This window comes from Etheostoma cragini, chromosome 16 (assembly GCF_013103735.1).
Source record: "Etheostoma cragini isolate CJK2018 chromosome 16, CSU_Ecrag_1.0, whole genome shotgun sequence".
Classification (NCBI taxonomy): domain Eukaryota; kingdom Metazoa; phylum Chordata; class Actinopteri; order Perciformes; family Percidae; genus Etheostoma; species Etheostoma cragini.
In genome coordinates this window covers 1,758,886-1,779,647 of record NC_048422.1, presented here as the reverse complement: position 1 = coordinate 1,779,647, position 20,762 = coordinate 1,758,886, and the positions used below count along the sequence as shown (strand labels likewise).

Sequence of the window (20,762 nt, the reverse complement as noted above, 5' to 3'; positions counted from 1 at the left end):
CTTAAGACTCTGGATAAAAAACCTTTCTCTTATCATCATGCAATATCTTAGAGAAATATAACTTACTGGGTTTTGATAGTTATTGTACATTTTCTTCATTTTGCTTCATTTATAAAGTACTTCATGCCCTGGCGCCACCTCCACTGCTGGAGTTTATTAAATACAGACACACTCGGATCACAAGAGCCGTTGTAAACGGGGACTGTGAGGTTCCTTTTAGAAAAACCTCATTCAGTCATAATGCACTATCTATTAAAGGCAGTGCATTATGGGAAACACTTCCTCCAACTATGAGGGAGCGTCCCACTTTGGCCTCCTTTAAGAGCCAGGTAAAGCTGGGGCTTAGAGCTAACCAAACATGTAATCGCTGTTAACTTGCGTTTTTTTTTTTTTTTTTACTGATGAATAGTCCTGTATTTTCTTTTTTCTTCTTTTCATTTTGTTTCTTCTTGTTTTTATATACTAAATGCTACTATCCTATGTCTTTTTTACTGTAACTCCAACCTGCCTATTGGATGGAAATTAGCCCTCGGGCTACAATCTGGCACATTTACGCGTACTGTTGTGCATGTTCATCGATGTGCATTGTCCTGAATTAACAAAATAAATAAAATAAATAAATAAATAATTAAAATCTCAGATTGTTTCTGTCATTAAGTATTATGATTAGTCTTGTTTCTGATAAAGTGTTGGGCTGGGTATTGTTTGAGCAATTTCTGACAATAGTTTTGAAATTGTAAATGTGTTTTGGTACACTGTATGATTCGGGAGTCTCTGAACATTTGGGCTCGACAACTGAACAGACCATGTAAGACCGCATGTGCTCTAGTCTGGACCAGCTGGTGTTGAGTCAGGAAATACAATCCAGCAGTGTGCGGCGTTGAAGGCCTCTTAATGGTTTGACATTTGATCCCGTTGCACTCTTTGTAGAGTTAACAAGCCACGGATGAGATAGTGTATCTCATCCAAATTGAATGTTTTTCCTCAGTTTCTTTATTTATTTCCCAGAGGACCAATTCCCATGGTGATTATCTATTTTAAAATGTGCAAATGATGGCCTACCTAATGCTTAGTGTTAATCTCTGTATCTACTCAGTCATTCAACATGTGTAGTCATTGTATGAAATCAGGAATTGGATCAAAGAATGAGTGAAAACAATAACATTTGAATACTTTTGATAGTGAACATTAATTGGGATGAAATTAGTTGCCCAGCCATGATGAAAAGGGAATTTATGCTTTTGTATATTGATCAATTAACAAGCTGACTGCTTCAGTAGATTATAAGTGTTTAATTTCTTTGAACATCCTAATTATTACTATCTTCTGCCCCTTCACATAATAATTGTGTGTTTGTGTGTGTTTGTGTGTGTGTGTGTGTGTGTGTGTACCATGGAGAGCCAGAACTGGCCAGGCTGTGAGTAGAAGCCACAGTACAGTGGACTGGGAGACTCAGGGATGTAGATAGATGGTAACTCTTCATCTTCCTCCTCTTCTTCTTCCTCTGGCTCTATGTCCGGATTCTTTGATTGTTTCAACCTCTCTTCTCGTTCTTTTTTCTTCTTCTCTTTTGCGGCTTGACGTCTTGCGATTTCCGCCTCTCTCTGAAATAAGCCAACACACAAATAAAAACCCAAATGGTCTGAAACCGACATGGAGTAAGTTATTTACAATGAACATGCAGATTTGCTTGTTACCTAATGGGCAGTTATATCGACATTGATATATGAGGCTAGCTATCGTTTTCATATCGTAATCTCGTGATATGAAACAAGTCTTTTCCTGCTTTTAAAGGCTTCATCATGGTAAAGTGGTGTAATTTTCTGACCTTATCAGACTTACTAGCTGTTTTATTATTTGCCTTTACCCACTTAGTCATTTCATCCACGTTAATGATGATTATTTATCAAAAATGACATTTTGTTAGTATTTTGTGAAGCAGCCAATAGTCAAACACACAATAACCGACACCGACATTGATGTATTTGGTCCAACATATCATTTTTTCCATACCGACCAGCTCAACTAAAAAGTATTGGATTCAATACCCAGCCCTACAGAGAAGACATCAGGAGTAAATATGATGTGGATTACATAGAAAACATGCAGTGTGATGTAATACAGCAGTAAAAGGCCACAAACTAAAGCTGAGAAAGGGAAAGCCCAGACCTTGATTCGTGATTTGATGCTCCTGAACCTGAAAGACCTGCTGGACAGGTCCGGCAGCTGGAAGGTTTTGGTCGGCCTCTCGGCCTCCGGATCGGGGCTCTGCACTTCGACCGCGTGACCGCTCTGACACAGGATGAGCAGCCTGTTTTCACTCTGGGTAAAATCATAAAAGAAAACCGGTTGAATCAATGAGGTTCCATTGCGGAGAGTATTTGGATGGCGATGGGTGTCGGAGACCAAACATACGTGGGAATGAGGTGACCACTCCAGCGCCTGCACCGGCCCGGGAACGCTGACGAAGCCGATGGGGTTGTATTTTTCCCCGACGGTGAAGAAGAACACAGTGCTGTCGGAGCTCTGGGCAGGAGGGTGGAGGCCGAGAGGTCGGGAAGATGAGACAAATAGCAAAAAAGGAGAAAAAGAAAAAAACTGGATTAATAACAAGTCCATAGACACTTCTCAAACCACTCGTGTGGCATATTCAACATCTCACAGTCCTAAACACGAGACCAGATCACAGGATAGGTTCAAGGATTCCCATACTGAGATATTCACAAACAAACGAGCAGGTGGTTTATTCCCTTGGTTTTTATTGTGCCTTTTAAAACGAGTTATGGTGTTTCTGAGGAAATTGAACAATTGCTGTCAGAAATAAGCGAGTGACAAATGACATCCGTGTGTGTTTATGACGTTATGAGATTAAGGGCGAGGCATTAGCAAGAGTTAGGTATTATATTTAGTTATTGTTTCTGTACGTCGTGAATTATACTTATCTTTACAACAGGCTGAGATCACCTGTATCAACCAAATCTGTCAGACTAAGATGGAACAAGAACAGAAATAAGTCCATAAATCAATGTGTGATTGTGTGTATCTGTTCATTGTTCTCAGGTCTTTGTTGTAAAAACGATCTTACTGTAATCTTATGGAGACTTTCTCTTAGAAAATAAAGCTTGACTACCTAAGGAAAAACTTCCACGGTCCAGGCTGGCCAAAGCTGCCGTCTTTAACGAAGGAGCAAAATACCAACCTTCCAGATCCACCTTTCTAGTCCACAGGCAATCATTTTAACCCTTGTGTTGTCTTCTCGTCAAAATTGAAAATCAACACTTTTGTTGACGCTTTAAATCAATGTTTTTGTCCCTTTTTTCAACACTACGTAACACTACCTTATTAACTTGGTCAATGGAAATCCTTTATAGGAAATTATACCTAATGTTTGAGTTAGAAAAGCAAAAATTAGACTAGATTATTTACACTAATATTAAAGAAATGTATGTTGACAGACAATCAGACTGGAATATGTCAACTTTGACTCAATACTATTTCGACAAAACTAAAAAAAAATTCAAATCTTATGAAATTAAATAAGACACCCCAAAATGAATGAATCATGGTGTTTTTTTGGGAAAGCTCTTACCCCCGTGGCTAAGATTTGTCCACTTCGCTCATACGCAACAGCAGTTACAGGGGCATTATGGGGTTTGAAGGCCTGTTTGAGGCGTAGCATGGCGTCTCCTTTGGGGCTGCGCCCGCTGACCACGTGCAGCCTCTGAGGGTCGTAGAGCTCCAGCAACCGGACCACCCCGTCCTCGAAGCCCGTCACCAGTAAACTACCACTCTGGTTCACCTGAAGAGACAAACACCAGCGCCTCAAGGCTTTATTTTTCTGTCAGTACACATAAGATAGATGATACATTATTACACTGACACACTTACCAAAGGTGGAGCCCAGCCGAGAGCAGTTCCACCCTGATTGAAGCGAGTGGTGGTCAGCTCTTTTTTTGACAGGAAATCAAAAACTCTGACTGAACCTGGAGAGCAAGGCCCGGCGCAAACAGAGTTACTGTTAAAGTGTGTGTGTGTGTGTGTGTGTGTGTGTGTCACTCTGTGCATGTGTGGGTCCGTTTGTGTGTGTCTCTCTGGGTTTATGTGTGTGTGTGTGTGTGTGTGTGTGTGTGTGTGTGTGTGCGTGTATGGCACTCACGGTCTAGAGCGGCCGTGGCCATCAGGTGAGATTTCCTGGACGCGTCCATGGCCTGGATCGGTCCGCCGTGGAAGGTAAACAGGCACTCTGGATCAGGAGTCTGCACACACAGACGACACATGAACTGCTATTTCACTGGCCGAGAACACTCTGTTTATTCCAATTATTAATGGTACAATATGATTGGCACGACATTTTTCCATTAGGACCAGACAATGTAACCTAGATCACCATAAACAAGTATTCACTTCAATAGGAGCCCAGCCTACAAATCCTATACTACAGACTAAAGACAAAAAACTTTGTTTGGTACTGATCCTCGCATTAATCATGTTCATTTTTAATATTTTTCAATAAAAACGATAATGAAAGAAACATGATAATTTCCTCCAATATCCTGAATCACATCGCAATTGCAACGTCAGTCAAATGAATCACAATTAGATATTTTCCTCATATCGTGCAGCCCTAAAGTACACATAACATAAGTATTAAAAAAACAGTCAGTGTAAGATACTCACCGTGTAGGTGAATGAGAGATCCAGTTTCCAGATGGCTCCGCTGGAGTCCTATAAGACGAAAACATGATGGAGAGATGGGTTGTGATCGGGGTTAGGCTGGCTCACGTAATAAAAAATGGTTTTCATTTAGTGACCTGTGACCCTTTGCTCTCTGACCTGAGCAAACCAGACGAAGGAGTCGGGCAGGGAGGTCTTCACCAGAGACGAGAGGCAGACGTTGTGTCCGACCACCATCTCATTCATGGGCTCCAGCTCAAACCTGCTGCCGTCGCTGTTACTGTCGGCGCTGTCGATGCTCTCAAAGTCCCAGCCCTGTGTGTGTGTGTGTGTAAATACACACACATACATACATTAATACATACATACACATACAAAGAGCAAGTAAAACACATTTTAGAAAATATTATTGATAATAATAAAACTTTTAAACGGCACTTTTCAAAGTCCTCAAAGATGCTTTACATTGTACAAATTATATATATGCATTTATAATTTTGTTCATTACATATGTATACTGGACAAAATTATAAACACAACAACTTTAGGCAAGCGTGCAGAAAAAAACTAAAATGGCCAAAAGGAAACAATAATAGTTCGTTTTGTATTTATTCACATGATGTAATAATAAATGCTTTAAATAATTTGGCAAAACACATATTGGCTGTTTATATACAGTACTTTATCACATTACATCTGACCACCTGATGTTTCATGTTCTAAGAAGCCAATTCTCCACACATTAATTGTGACAAATACTGTATATGTCAAAATCTAACAAACCCCGATTTATATTTGTGTTGTTTAAAACCTGCATGGAAATGTATATAAAATAAAATTGTTGCTACGAGATGCATTGAGATCGGTTTAGAACTGAATCGTCGTCTGAATCAGAATCTGCAGACACATCCTAAGAGTCAAGCATTTTGATGCTATAAAGTCATATTATTGCCTGTATCTTACCCGGACCACACCATCAGAGCCAAAAGTCATCAGCTGTCCCTCCTCCAGGGCAAACGGCTGGACCATGCCAGCGTGGCAGTTTTGCCCTCCCTTACGGCAAATCTCCACCTTGATGGCGTTCCCGTCCCACAGCAGCAAGTTGCCCCAGTCTGTGCCGGACACCACCTAACAGGTGGACACAAAGAGTGACGAGGGTCGGAGGTAACTACTTTCTTGAGTCTAACGGAGGATTTTGGAAAACAAAATATTGTTGGAGATTAAAAGTTTGACTTTTATTCATTTACGATGTCATGCTTTTTGGAGGGATCAGTCATCGGAACATAGTCATGTTCTGTACATTTCCAGGCCTTCCTGACCTGTCAGAACAGCAGAGAACACACCTTTCCATCAGGAAGTTCCACATAGCCCTCAACATCAGTTGCCGCAGTTTTCCCAAAATGTCCCATCAGCCCTTGCAATTTAAGACCAGTGAATGTGCTAGCCATTTTCCAGAACCTGATAGAAAGGAGAAGGTGAAAAATTTGAAATATTCAAGATCAGTGTAAGGGAATCATTCTACTTCAAGTCATTTTAATAGCAGTGCTTAAAGAGGGTTTAAGGGTTTAAGGAGGAAAGAGTATCTGGCTGTGTTTCGCCAACACCCGAATCAATTCAATCACACTTTTGATTCGATTCTACATCAAATAGGTTAGGGGCATTTCAACCCACGCTTTTATTGGGCGAGCCAGAGGCCGCCCCAGGACAATCGGTAATTTTAACCCAGCCATTATTCAGTCTGTCCTTTACTTGATGTGTCCGGATCCTGATGATGTGAGCTGTCCCGGGTTGTACGGGGAGAAGCTGACTCTGTAGACCTCCTGAGAAACGGCCTTGCAGCTCAGCATCACTTCCTCCTTCCTCCAATTCCACAGAGTCAGCATGTAGTCGGGTGCACTCCCCACGCTGGCCAGCAGGCTCCCGTCACCGTTAAAATCCACGAAGCTGTACGCCCGCTCCGTACCGCCTTACAAACATGGAGGCGAAAACATGAGCTTCGATAAAAACATCACATTTGAAAAAGGTTCAGCTCAATGCATCTTGGTGCCATTTACCTCTGAGGATGCTGAACGGTTGTAACGAGGGATATTCAAACACTATGATGTTGGGCTGGATTCCCTTCTCTGCTACAACAAAGTACTTCTTGCTAGGGTGTGCCTTCACACACACATACACACACACACACACACACACACACACACACACACACACACACGCACACAAAGATTAAAACACCACAGCATGGTTTGCAAAATGGTTACCTGTGATAAAGTAAACTTATACATTTAAGTCCTCTAACAGTGACTCAACTACCACAATTATAAAGAAGCACTTAAGTAAATGTAAAGTTCCGGGGTGATTATAATCAAATAATCCAACATTATTTCTTGGAATCTGCTAACAATTCATCAAATCCAGAAATAAATCTTTTAATATATGCCCTTTCACCATGGATGTAAGAGTGAAAAGTACTTTAATCTAACGTTTGGGGGATCAATCTTAATGTAACCTGGTGCATTATCAAAACTATTTGAGGGTTGCTTCTTGCTTGTACAATTTATAGCATGAGTTCTCTGAGCATCTCTTTTATATCCAAGCAAAATTGGTATTACAAATTAAATTTCCCTAACCTAATTAATGTAAAATGCAATCGGTTTATCCAGCTTATCAGTGTTTCCTGCACTCAGTAACAGACGGACTGGAGACTCAAAGGAACTCTTCACTCACATGACATGTAAGTTAGTCAGCCATCTTACCGTGATGGAGCCAATTCCTCCTCCGCTGCAGGAGCGGAGGTATCTCTGCTCCTTGGTGGAAACGTCCAGCAGGACGAGCAGGTTCCCTGCTATAAAGATCAGAGTTTTGTCATCCAGCAGCTGCAGGTTCGCCCTGCGCCTACCGTCGTAGCCAAAGGAGTGACTGAATGCAGGACGGGTTAAGGATGAAGATCGGATTCCAATGCTTATTTGCTATGTATGATGAGAGAAAGTTAGAGATGTGTGGAAATGTTTCTCATGAAACACATTTTTAAAAGGATACGAGAGGAACAGGAGGTTCTCGGGGATCTCAGAGTCGGGGGTGATGTAGGGTCTGGAGTGAATGTCCTCATACTTGTAGTACTGCTTGTTTGCTCCCTCTTCAGCCGGCTGATGTATCTCAGAGTGTTCACTAGCATGTCCTGAGAGGGAGGAAACATTTGACAGCAGCTTTCAGGCGCCAGTGATTTCACTTCAACCGCTTGTACCGCTACACATCAACTGACAGATTCACTGCTTTCATTTCTTATTCTTTAAATAATCTTAACTGAGAGTGCATCTACTTTAATAGAGCACACTCCACCTGATATCTGATTTCATTCACTTTACTTGTAATAATCCTAATCATAATTAAACGGGAATGATGTTAGTTATTGTATTGTGACTGTGTAACCACAGCATTTCATTAACTTAGCTAGCTAGCTAACGTAAACATAAAAATAAATAAATTCAAATGTACTTTTGTTGTTGTATTGTAGCTATGTTAATTCGTTTTATATGTTGTTAACGTTTGGGTAAATCCAGACCTATGAAAATTCAAATTGTGCTCTCGCGAGAACTCTGGATTTTCAGGGTAGTAAACGTTGTGGTCAGAGTCATAGTAAGAGACTAACTTTATGACTAGTTTATGAAACAAAGACATGGTTTAATTATCTTGACTATGCCTTTATCCTTATATAGCTATTTCAATTTAATGAAACACTAACGTTACCTTCGGGGTTTTCCTGTAAAGCTGTCGGTGTACTCTCAGTCTGTTCACCAATACAAATTGGGTTTTCTTCCGACATTTCTTCAGTTAGCTAAATCATCTGCTGCTCTGTTATTTTTTTTTCCGGTAAAATAAAGAGGGCATAAGTATTCAAAGATATTTCCAACTTAACCAAACTGACGTTAAACCGGGTACGTTCATAGTCCGTTTGGTTGTAGTTGGGTGGCGTTGCCAAGCAACAAGGAAAGTCAGCTGCAGCTAGCCTGCTGCTAGTTAATGTAGTTCTTAACCCTTTTTTCGCCTACGTTTTACGGCGGCGAAGGTTCAGTTTGATTGGACGTTTTGTGCCGTAAACTGTGTCGGTTACAGAACGCATGGGACGAGCGTGTGAGTCTGACGTTCTCCTAATTCACCCATGGTATCTGAAATGTAAGTTACACCAGAAGAAATGTTTTATACCTTGTTATTGTCGGCGTTATAACGGCACGGATAAACTACAGAAGCGCGTGGTGTCATCGATAGTAGAGCTATTAACGTTAGCTTGGTTAGCTTCGGCAGAGGTACCCAAACCCTTTAACGTTATCTAAGCGAAAGTAGCGACAACACAATCTAAAACTAGGCAGTTTGAAGTAAATGTGCATCATTAAAATGTAAAATTAAGTAACGTAGTACCAGCACGATGTGCTAGTTAGTCGTAAAACACAGTTTCTTCATAGTTCAAGGGTGTTAACGTTAGCTTATTTATTTCTGGGTGATGCTAGTGAGCTAACAGGTATTTTCTCGTTTGTTGAGTTAGTCCGACACTTTTCCTACTGCCTCTTATGTAAAATCGTAAGTATTATTTCCGTTTAAAATCTGGTAAATCATACATTTAACGGAATATTCCCCTCTGAATTAATTTAAAAAACATATGTGGAAAATGTTAGTTACTTAGAAAGTTAGTATATGTAGCTAGCTAGCGTTACGTGATGACAGATTTACTTTTGACTCACTGCTGTTTTTGTGATTTTGGAAGTGTAGAATCTCCACTTACATATTTGTGTCTGACTTTGTGTGCCCAGGTCGTTAATGTCTGAAACATCAGACCTTACACACCTGGCCTATGTGATCAGACTTTGTAAGCCCAACCTGGTCTCGCACTGCCAGACCTTCCACTGGCTAGTCCACACAGCATTCCGGATTGGTTTATTGGCATTTCTTTTAACCAATCACAATCCTGCTTGGTAATTCTAACCGCCGGACAGAGCAACGGTGCCTCTGCAAAATATCCCCAGAAAGGAACTTGTTTTGGTGAAGCGTTTAGTACAAAGGCTGTTTTAGTCATACAACTAAAACACAGATTGGACAGATAGTCTAGCTAGCTGTCTGGATTTACCCTGCAGAGATCTGAGGACCAGGTAACCATAGTCCTCATGTATCCACTAGAGTTTAGAATACCGACACAAAGATAGAGGAAGGCAACGGACATCCGAAAAAGAGTGACATCCGGCAGAATTTTGAGAGCAATCCTGGAAGTGGAACATTGTGGATATAGACTAAGCTAAGACTATTCATACATTTAGTATTGCTCTTCTGCATGCACCTGTTGTGAACATCCCTGTTTACATCAATCTAACTCCCAGTATACTGGTTAAATAAAAATTTCCTGCAAGCTTTGTGCAAATCACACTTAAAACAAATGAATAGGCCTGGAAATATGTGGGACTTTTGGATGTTGCATAGAAAACTACCGCGCACTGTCAAACTTGCAAAAAATATACAACGTTTTAGCAATAGGCAACGCTTTGGTACTATCTTTTGGAGCGCAGATTTCTGATTACTTGTATGTTTCTTTCTCTGCTGTTAAAGAATGGAGGCTAAATCCCCCAAAAACTTTTCCCCTAAAAGTGGAAAGAAGTTTACACAGAAAGGAAAAGGTAAGAGGCAGTTCACCTTAACCAGCTATGTACACCATTACTTTCAACCAGGTTTAATTGTCTCGCTCTGTCCAGATTCCATAGGGACCAAACTTGGTGGAAAACCAGGCGGTAAGCCAGGTGGTAAGAAGCCCTTCAAATCGTACAACAACGCAGAGAGGAAGGGCAGACCGGAGAAGGGCGGAGATGGCGGCAAGCGGGGACAAAAGTTTGCTTTCTCCAAAGACGGGGGCGGCCCGCAGAAGAGGAAAATGCCATTTAAAGGGAAACATACAGAAGAAGAGGGTGGAGGTGAGAAAACACACGCAAGTGGATTTTTGCCAACCCAGAAGCTGTCAAAAGTTTAGTCTTTTACTTGGAATATTTTGACCAGTTAGTTCTTACTCACCTTCCCTTTCTTGTGTCTGTTCTTGTCTTGGATTCACAATCGGCCCTCATTAAGTGCTACATGATGCACGTCAATAAACTGTTCAGGGGCGCCCTAGTAGCTCGCCTGGTTGAGCGTGCGCCGGGGTTGGAGTCCGACCCGCTGCCCTTTGCTGCATGTGGTTCCCTCTCTCTCCCCTTTCCTGCCTTTAGCTGCCCTGTCAAATAAAGGCCCCAAGAAAAGCCCTCCAAAACGATACAACACGTTAGGTATTTAATCAGCATCACAATTTCAACTTATACATAACATAAACATATAAATCTATTGCGAAAAGCTTCGACTTATCGCAAAAGACGTAACTTTCTTTTTTTTGTGGTGTCTTTTTATATTCGATTTGAGGGTTGATTTGTTCAATAATAGAATGTTGGAAATGATTTCCTTTTGTTTTAAATTCCCCAAGAAATTTGCAGCAAATGCCGAACTGAGTGCACTTTAATATCTGTTTATTTATCGCAAGTAATAGTTATCGCATATTTTCCTCATGTTGTACAGCCGTACAACACGGCAAGTTAGTTCTAGTTGCAAGTAACAGTATCTTTTCCTGATAATAAGCCATTGAAGTGTCAAAACCTTGTGTGTGTATGTTTGTTTGTGCGTGCGATCAGGTCCGGAGGCTAAGAAAATGAAGAAAGGGGAGTTCAAGCCAAAGACGGAGCTGACTGAGGAGGAGCTGAAGAAGAACAGGCAGCAGAGGAAGAAGGATCTGAAGAGCAGCAGACAGGAGGCGGAGAGGAAGGACATGTTCCAGATCATCTGTCAGTGCAAACGTGTGTGGGGAGACCTTAGGAGGTACACACACACACACACACACACACACACAGAGACCTGGGATTTGACTGATTTTCAATGTGACATACCTGCAAACTAGTTGTTTTTTGGCGAAAATCGCCCATTTTGATGGGGGAAATGGCATCCACTTGAATCGTGTAGATAGATGGATGATGTAGAGATGACACCGGGCCCTGATAGCTAAATTATGTTGCATCATTACTTAAACAAGGGGTGTACATAATAATATTACAACTATAATAACAGCTGTTATGGTTTGACACTATAAATACAATTGAATTAACAAAAAGACATCCAGCAACACATTGCATTGACCAATCAAACACATGCAACGCCCACATTCCTGGTAGATGTAACGTGAATGTCGCTGCCTGCTCACTGACAGGTGTGTGTGTGTGTGTGTGTCAACAGGAAGAAATGCGAAAACGACCTGAAGCAGAAACTGATGAAGGAGCTTCACGATCTGATTCGCGGGAAGATGAAACAGGTGAGTCTCAATCCACCTTTTGATCAATTTGCTGCAGATTTGTTATTTTGTTTGTTTGACAAAGCACATCAGAGGCCTGGACCACGACTCAGGATCAACGTGCCCTGGATGTATTTCAGTTATCCAGCTTCACCTAACCTGACAACTGCAGCCCTGCATAAGCTGTGTCACGGCGGTTGTTAACTAGTAGTTCAATCAACCCGGGAAGAGCAAACTATAATTCTACATAAATGTGAAAAACGCAGACATGGTTTTACAGGCAAAACGCAATACAGTCGCCGCTAAAACAGGAAGAAAAGTTGGCAAAAAAAAGCAAACTCTGTAAATGCGTAAATCACAACGCTTACCAATATAACTCCAATCAGGCCCAAGATCTGACCATAATTACACTTGAGCTTTCCATAATCTGGGGTTGCTTTAGCCTATCATTATTTCAGATGCTACCCTGGCAAATAAAAAATATTGAAACAATTCAAATGTGCGTATTGGCAACACACAGCTCAGGAAGACGACCTATATCATTCAGCAAGTTTTTGAATGTTGAATGTATTAATTTATGGGCAAAATCACCATCACCAAACCACCAGACTCCATTTCAATTATCATTACTTTAATCATCGCATAACACAAATAGCCTATATGTAATTCCTTCTGCTTAAAATCTAAACACGACACCCGCTCTCTCCATCTGAAAGGGGTGTGTACTAAATAAAACCAGTGTGGGACATGATTGTCTCCAGATCTTCTATGGATGCATTTTTTGAAAATCATCTGCCATTCAACCTGTTGGGATTTATTTTTAAAAATCTGCAAACATACCAGAGGTTTGTCCCATCAGTTCTATCAGTATTATTATCAGTATAAGGTAATCGCTGAGATTTAAAGACACAGAGACGCCATTACAAAGATGTCTGAATGTTCCGAATCTGACATTGTTGTGATGTTGTACTGAGGCGATAGAGTGAGATGAACACATATCTATCTTGTGCTTTGGCTTAAAGTCATGAAATCTTGTGGACTGTCGTTTTGGACTGCTCTCCTTCCTCCAGATGGCGTTTGCTCACGACTCGGTGCGTGTGCTGCAGTGTTTCATCCAGTTCGGCAGCCACGAGCAGAGACAGGAAGTGTTCAAGGAGCTCAAAGGTGAGCAGACCTGTTTCGTCTTTCATTTGCTGCTTTATGTATTGTTACTGTCTACGTGTGTGTGTGATTCCCATGTCTTCACACCAGAAGACCACTGAACGTGGCTGTGTGGTTCGAAAAACAAACCGGGATTATGGGTACATAGAAAAAATCCAGTATCCTAAAAAGGAAATCTTAATTGTTAGCTGTACACACTGCAGGCAATCTAATGGGTTTTTAAAGTTATCTATCCATATACAGTCCAGTATCTGGTATATTTCGAGGAAAGGGGGCAGGATTTTCATACAGTACTAGAAGGCCAATGCCAATAGTCCAGTCTTCTATGATATACAAATCTGCAACTGCATGTAAGGATATTCCAGCACTATACTCAATATATAAAATAATAACCATCATAATTTACATACTTTGCACTCTTCATTGCAATATTACGTCAACCTGTCTATATTGTTTCCGTTTATAGTGTGTGTATATTGTTTGTTTTGTATGTGTAAGCAATACGATCCAAAGTAAAATTCCTCGTATGTGTCCTCATACCTTATAAAGATTATTCTGATATATTTCCAAAACTATGGAGGACCAGTTTTCCATTACCAATTTATTTAGCCCCCTCCAGGACAGGCTAGCACTACCTTCTATCAAAGTTCAAAGAGTTGCCCGCTACAGCGAGATTGCCTGCAGTCCCGCGGCTCTCAGGTCTATGGTATGCTGTGAACCACTATTTAACTATTTATCAGAGGAACCAGCAGTCAGGACCACTATTAAAGCTATAGTGCGTAGTTCTTGTCTCCCCCATGAGGAATTCAAAGTAATGACAACGAAACTGTCAACGCATCCACATGACACAAGCAAGCGAATCAAGCAGCTAATTAACAAGCATCAACTATTGTTGCTCTGCTGTCTCCCGCAGATGACATCATTGATCTGTGTAAGTCGCAGTACGGCAAACACGTGGTGAAAAAACTGCTGTTCTACGGGTGAGTAGGCTCAGATTGTCTTCTTCCTGCATACGTCGATATTTAAATCAGACTATACAATATATGGATGTTATTTCATTATTTATGGCAGGAATAAGGAGCTGGTGGCAGCGGTGATGCAAACATTTAAAGGCCACGTGCGGCCGCTGCTTCGCCACGCCGCCGCCTCGTCCATCATCGAGTACGCATACAACGACAAAGCTGTGCTCGCACAGAGACTCATGCTTACTGAGGGGCTGTATGGAAACACCTTCACTGTCTGCAAGGTACACACACACACACACACACACCTGCGTGCCATAGCATTGGGCTGCTTCCAGATACTATTATATTCCATGGTATGTGATAATGTTGACAGTATCAGTGGTAGAGCCCGACCGTTTTAAAGGGTTTTTAAAGCCAATACAAATACGCATATTTAGTCATTTTAAAATCTGATATATTGGTTGAGATATAAAAAAAAAAAATTTAAATCTAGAAACGCGTAAAAAAACATCAACAGATTTCCCTAAGATTAGTTTTTTATACTTATTTATGAGTTCTCACTAAATATATTGTAATAATTTGTTAACAGAGGAACATCAAAATATATTAAAGTTCTGATAAATTAAATGTATAAAAAGAAAAACTTAAGATGAAACTTAAAGTCCTTTGAACAAAAACACTATCAGTGTTGCCAACAGGGACGTTGTAGAGCGTCCTCTGGTGGACAGACTATGCAACGCCATCACTCATAACATGGTTCACTGTCCATTTTTATTTTATTTTTTAAATATTCATTCATCAGAATCATGCATTTGTCATAAATGATTCTGATGAATGAATATTACCAAAAATACATATAAATACAGATAGTTTGGGAAATTCATAATATTGGCATCCATGTTGGATTAGCTGTGGTTATGTTTGTGGAGTACCTGTGACTGACTGATTGGCTGTTAACGTGTCTCTGCCTGTGTGTCCAGTCCACGGTGTGTAACACCATCGAGAAAGTTGCAGAGGCGAACCCGGACAAGCTGAAAAACATCATCGACGAGATGAAGCAGATTCTCACCCCCATGGCCCAGAAGTAAGACCAGAAAACTCCATCAGTGATCACAATGAGAACTGAAGGGAAATGAAATATAAGCATGAGCGAAAGCTAAAAGTAAAACGCTGATCTGTGCAGGGAAATAGTTTTACACAATCTATTTTTGTCAGCTGTAGTTTCAGAGTAACCAGAGTCAATGGTGAATCTTTGCTCATTTATGTAGCAGAAGGACAAACTGCTTCAAGATTGGTTCATGTCATTTTAAATCAAATATCTTTGTCAATATTTGATTGAAATTATAGCATAATAGCAGTAGAGAATAAAACAAATGGCATGTTAATAGCAAGCAAATGAGCACCGAGGAGAAGACTAAATTCCCTCAGCAGAGGACAAGAGTAAGGCAACATTTAGCTGCTGGAAACATTTTTCAAAATTATCTTCAGTTTTCTTCTCTTCAATGCAGAGTTTAGTTATTTATTTTTTGGATGAATTAAAGGTAATGAATATGAAGTATATATGTAATTTTATTTCATTTACTTCCCCTTTTCCTCATGTAATTTGAATTAATATGGTATCTAATTTATTTATTTCACGTACTTTGATTGCATTTTATTTGTTGAATCCTTGTAACTGCAACCTGTGTTCTGTTTCAGAGAGCAAGTGATCAAACACTCTCTGGTCCACAAAGTCTTCCTGGACTTCTTCCTGTTTGCGCCGGACAAACCGAGAACGGTAAGCAACTCTTCGACATCTCACACAGTGTTGGAAATATTTGAAAAGCAGCACATTTCCCTATACATGCTTCTGAAAAGAACTCCCCGCTGGCATTCGAGCTGCGAAGAAAATTTCACTTTCATAGGAGCACAAAATAAGTTCAAAATGAAAGACCGATTAAAAAGTGTATTTAGTGCCAACTGCATTAACCCTTTGTATTTGTTGTGACGTGAGCAGGAGATGATTGAGTCCATCAGGGAGGCGGTTGTCTACATGGCTCACACACACGACGGAGCTCGAGTGGCAATGCACTGTCTGTGGCACGGGACGGCCAAGGTGAGTTATTAATGTCCAATCTTTCAAACAGAGTACAGGACTACATCAACGGCAATGAACAAAAACCTATTGTCAGAAAACGGCAGGCAATATAAAATAAACAAAGACATTCCAATATCAAAATTATAAAATAACGCAGTAGCGATCGGGTACTGAAGTCCCGCCCATAAACCCGCCTGACCAATTGTGAGTCGGTCACAACTGTTTTTTTTTAAACAAATTACTCATAAAAACCAAACTTATCAGAAAAGTGAAAACTTGAACAGACATCAACCTAATAAGAACTACCTTAAATGACCTATTTGACATGAAATTTGATTTTTTTATTTTGGACCCATGTCCGATCCGCTAACATTGGGGGGGTGCCATATAGACTGTATAAAGAATTCTACTACATACATCATCTGTGTAACATGAAATGTTTTCACTAAGTGCGTGCCCTAAATATATTTTCTGATGTTATTGATTCAGTGAACATACTCTATGTGGGTCATTTACAGATATTAATCAAATTGTGAGACTATGTTCAGAATATTATGAGAAACCATCTAGCTTTAAGATTTAGGAGATTGGCAGGAAATAAAAGGCTTTTTTTTTTTCATCTTTCAGGACAGAAAGGTCATAATCAAAACCATGAAGACCTACATGGTGAAGTTTGCCACGGTGAGTTCTCGTCGCTGCTCCACTCTTTCATTCTAGAAACGAGCTCATTGGTTTTAACCAGGGATTTCTTTACCAGGAGGAAAGGTCTGAACTGAGGTTCAATGTTTGACGGTGTTCAGACCAGCGGAGAACACATGTAGAAATATCTAATCTCAATCATCAGTCCAGACCTGATAACCTGAACTTGTGGTTTAAGATCTCTTAAATTCACTTCTAAACTCGTGTTGTTGATGCGTCAGCTGATACTGACCGGCTGTTGTTTATCTACAGGGGGAGTTTGGTCACTTGGTTCTTCTGGCCATGTTCGACTGTGTGGACGACACCAAGCTGGTCAAACAGGCCGTGCTCTCAGTGAGTCTGCTGCCATGTGGTGTTAATGATGCTTCGAGACTGAATATGACGTTAACAATAGTTTACGAAGCTGCCAGGTTGTGATTAACAGTTAGGATACGTAGAGAGGATGTGGTTCGTGTTTAAAAATCTCATCTCACCTGTTTCCCACCTGTGCAGGAGATCTTGTCTTCTCTGGATGAGGTCATCGGCAATAAGTACGGTAAGAAGGTGTTGCTGTACCTGCTGAGCCCCAGAGACCCTGCTCACCTATTGCCCGAGATCATCAAGGTGCTGGAGCAAGGAGACGGAAACACACACAGGTATCAGCCGTGGGGGGGGCTGTACCGGCCGTGGGTAGACTTGATCTGTTACTGTAAAATATGAAGGGGTAACGAACAACTTGTGTAAAAATATATAAATAATCATTCCAAAAAGTTACAACTGTTTCATTAGAGTGCATTTTTATTTCAAAATTTTCCCAATGACTTTTTAGTCATGATGTCACCTTTCCTGACAGTGGAGGTCTCCCTATGCTGCAGCGCCTCATTCACTCATTAAGTTAGCAAGTGCTACCAAATCAGCTTTTCAACAGCAGGACATGTCATAGAAAGAAACACACTTCTAACGTGCTATTTTTTAACAAAAAGCTGCCTGATGAAGGAAATCTGTTGAATGGATTGGTAGTGAGTGATGTAAATTATGAGAAAGCATTTAAGGCCGTAATGAACCCCAGTGACATCAGTGCTGTGTTCCCCTCATCAGTAAAAAGGACATGGCACTACGGAGGAAGGAGCTGCTGGAGGTTGTCTCCCCCCCACTGCTGGACCATCTCCGTGACAATGCTGCCGCCATGGTGATGGACAAGGCGTCCTGCGTTACAGTTAGTGACATCCTGGCATCGGCCTGTGGGGACCTGCGGCCCGCCATGACGGCCGTGGCTCAGCTGGCCAACCAGGAGTTGGTGCCAGGAGGGACCAATGGAGAGGTAGTGTGGGTGTGTGTGTGTGTGTGTGTGATAAATCATGCTTTAGTAGAATGTTAGCAGAAGAAGCGGGTTTCCTCACAAACAGATACTCTGCTCTTCTTCACTGTGACTTTTCCCTTGTGCTGCAGCTTCACATGGCGGAGCATCCAGCAGGACACCTGGTGCTGAAATGGCTCATAGAGCAGGACATGACACTGGCAGAGGCCGGCAAGGAAGGTAAACAATAAAACACACACACACGTACGTGCGTTAAACTGCTGGGCGAGAAGAGATAATCTGCTACGTAAAGCGCTCTACTGGCCATCCATTCATTTCAGGTTGCATCAACTTTAAATAACAGAGGATAATTTTCTAAAATAATCCCATCCGTTTAGGGTTAATACTATATTACAGCATGCTAGGAAAAGGAATTTAGAGAGATTTGAAGTCCATTTGTTTCTGGTGCACTGAAGACACACACAAAAAATAGCACCATGTACTTCATGGTAAAAATAGAGCATACAGGTGTGATTATGTGAGTGCAACATGACGGCCACAGGAGGGCGCAAACTGCACCCATGGCCCAGCCTTCCCCAAAGTTGTATTGAAATCTGTTGAGTTTTTAAGAAAAAAGAACCATAACTTTCTCGGGTTCAAATATTAATAACTTAAGTATTTTCTTCTGTTCCCCTGTCTGTCTCTCTCTCTCTCTCTCTCTCTCTCTCATCTTCCTTCTCCCTGGCCCCCTCAGAGCGGTTCAGCAGAATCCTGGTGGACACCGTGGGAACAGACAAACTGAAGAGCTGGGCCAAAGTCAACAGAGGAGCCATGGTGCTCTGCAAGTAAGTATGCACACACACACACACATCTGCGTCTGAGATTTCTCACAACAACAAAAAAATTCAGACATTTTCGGCCTCAACAATCTAAAAAAAAAGTCAATAACATCCTGGAGGAACTTAAAATGGAACACAATTGTGCGGAGTCGCGTTCTGCACAACATGACCCCAATATGTGGGTGAACTGACCCTCCAACAACCAGATCAAACGTCTTAGCCATGACGTGATTTGAGCTGCGCTTTTGTTTAAAGGTTACAAGGGAATATTTTAAATATTATCGTTCCAAATCTAACCTTTGTGGAATCTTCCCATGCAGCCTCCTGAACAGCTGTGACAAGTCTGTGGCAGCCGAGGTGAAGGCGGCGCTGGAGTCAATCAGATCAGAGCTCCGCAGGATCAGCAACAACAAAGGAGCGGAAATCCTGCTGGAGAATCTGAACAAGTAGACAGACAATTTCAAACAGACAGACTGGTGATGTTAAACGCGTCACTTCCTGTGCAGCGGCGGGCTTTTTGCCCAGAAAACGCCTACACGACAAAGTGGATTCAACCTGGAGCCCCGTCGTCATGGCAGTCACTGATGGAAACAACGGACGTGAATTTAGGTGGAAATGTTGAGAACTGTAACTGAATAATGAAATAAAGGTGTTTGGAAGCCGAGGCGATGCCACTTGTGTGCAGGCAGCAACAATACGCATAATGTAAACATACAACATGTAGCATCAAATGTTTCTATCACTGTCAAGATGCTGTCAAGGAAACTCAATAAAAGAAGAACCACGCCCTTAGAGCCGTTGAAGACTTTTAAAGTGAAACACGTGCAAGACGTGACATCCACTCCACACCAAATGGAAAAAAACACTCGCTAAAAAATGAATTATAAAATAGTATTTTGATTAGAGGGGAGAGAAGAGAAATCAGAGCAGCCGACTTGTTAATATGACATGCTTCTGTTGGATTATTCAATTATTATTAACAGTAACATCTATTTTACAGGAACAGTGTCCCTGTGGCTCAGTACTAGACAGACAGATATTGCAACATACAACCTAAAGGCTTTCTTGTGGTAGTTTGAGTGAACCAGGAGCAGCTCAGTCCCTAGACGTCCAGTAGTCCTGAATGTTTGTGCCATCCTCTGTTTCAGATTTTATGCCTAAGATTTTTTCACCTTGTGATAACTGTATCTGCATATTAAAGATATTAGATTATTGGAAATACTTAATTGTATGAGCTTGTACTTTAAACCAGAAGGGAGTAATTAAAACATTTTTCTAGCCCAGCAAACATTAAACGTCCAGGGCTGCCGCTATTACCATTAAATGCACGGTTTAATATTTTTCATTAGTCAATGCACGGAGTGTCTGACAATTAATTTAAATGAGAAGACAGAGGGCGCCAGGGGAGCTCAGTTGGTAAAGCGGACGCCCAACTGACGCAGAAGCTGCGGGTTCAACTCCGCCATGCGACCCTTTGCTGCAAGTTGTTCCCCCTCTCTTCCCTTTCATGTCTCAGCTGTCCTGTAGAAACAAAGGAGCAAAATGCCAAAAAAGAAGCTTTAAATGGGAAGATAGAAACCACACACACACACACACACACACACACACACACACACACACACACACACACACACACACACACACACACACACACACACACACACACACACACACACACACACACACACACACACACACACACACACACACACACACACACACACACACA

At 41.2% G+C, this 20,762-nt stretch overlaps 2 protein-coding genes across 3 annotated transcripts in view; one reads left to right on the top strand and one right to left on the bottom strand.

Annotated features, from left to right (window-relative positions):
- LOC117958967 (cilia- and flagella-associated protein 44) overlaps window positions 1–8,606 on the bottom strand; it is a 32,809-nt gene extending 24,203 nt beyond the window's left edge. For both annotated transcript variants that reach the window (XM_034895755.1, XM_034895756.1), the window contains exons 1-15: window positions 8,422–8,606; window positions 7,714–7,852; window positions 7,431–7,593; window positions 6,729–6,831; window positions 6,424–6,640; window positions 6,018–6,132; window positions 5,638–5,802; window positions 4,834–4,989; window positions 4,678–4,725; window positions 4,157–4,256; window positions 3,889–3,983; window positions 3,590–3,799; window positions 2,416–2,526; window positions 2,170–2,322; window positions 1,392–1,604 (exon numbers count right to left, since the gene is read on the bottom strand). In XM_034895755.1, the coding sequence (XP_034751646.1) occupies window positions 1,392–1,604; window positions 2,170–2,322; window positions 2,416–2,526; window positions 3,590–3,799; window positions 3,889–3,983; window positions 4,157–4,256; window positions 4,678–4,725; window positions 4,834–4,989; window positions 5,638–5,802; window positions 6,018–6,132; window positions 6,424–6,640; window positions 6,729–6,831; window positions 7,431–7,593; window positions 7,714–7,852; window positions 8,422–8,497 (2,064 nt within the window). In that variant the 5' untranslated portion in view covers window positions 8,498–8,606. The remainder of the gene's footprint in view (window positions 1–1,391; window positions 1,605–2,169; window positions 2,323–2,415; window positions 2,527–3,589; window positions 3,800–3,888; window positions 3,984–4,156; window positions 4,257–4,677; window positions 4,726–4,833; window positions 4,990–5,637; window positions 5,803–6,017; window positions 6,133–6,423; window positions 6,641–6,728; window positions 6,832–7,430; window positions 7,594–7,713; window positions 7,853–8,421) is intronic.
- A 51-nt stretch (window positions 8,607–8,657) lies between these two features.
- pum3 (pumilio RNA-binding family member 3) lies at window positions 8,658–19,697 on the top strand. The gene is made up of 18 exons (XM_034895757.1): window positions 8,658–8,847; window positions 10,267–10,334; window positions 10,410–10,625; window positions 11,367–11,550; window positions 11,962–12,037; window positions 13,087–13,180; window positions 14,091–14,157; window positions 14,249–14,423; window positions 15,123–15,226; window positions 15,841–15,919; window positions 16,139–16,237; window positions 16,847–16,900; window positions 17,171–17,251; window positions 17,411–17,553; window positions 17,996–18,218; window positions 18,347–18,434; window positions 18,949–19,039; window positions 19,354–19,697. Exons 1-18 carry the CDS (start codon window positions 8,834–8,836, stop codon window positions 19,481–19,483), a joined length of 1,986 nt encoding a protein of 661 aa, XP_034751648.1. The 5' UTR covers window positions 8,658–8,833; the 3' UTR covers window positions 19,484–19,697.
- Window positions 19,698–20,762: the final 1,065 nt, after the last annotated feature.

Excerpts from the sequence above, each read along its gene's own strand:
- pum3 (XM_034895757.1), top strand. Across the intron at positions 13,181-14,090 it reads AGTGTTCAAGGAGCTCAAAG|ATGACATCATTGATCTGTGT; the intron begins GTGAGCAGACCT and ends TGTCTCCCGCAG. Across the intron at positions 15,227-15,840 it reads CTCACCCCCATGGCCCAGAA|AGAGCAAGTGATCAAACACT; the intron begins GTAAGACCAGAA and ends GTTCTGTTTCAG.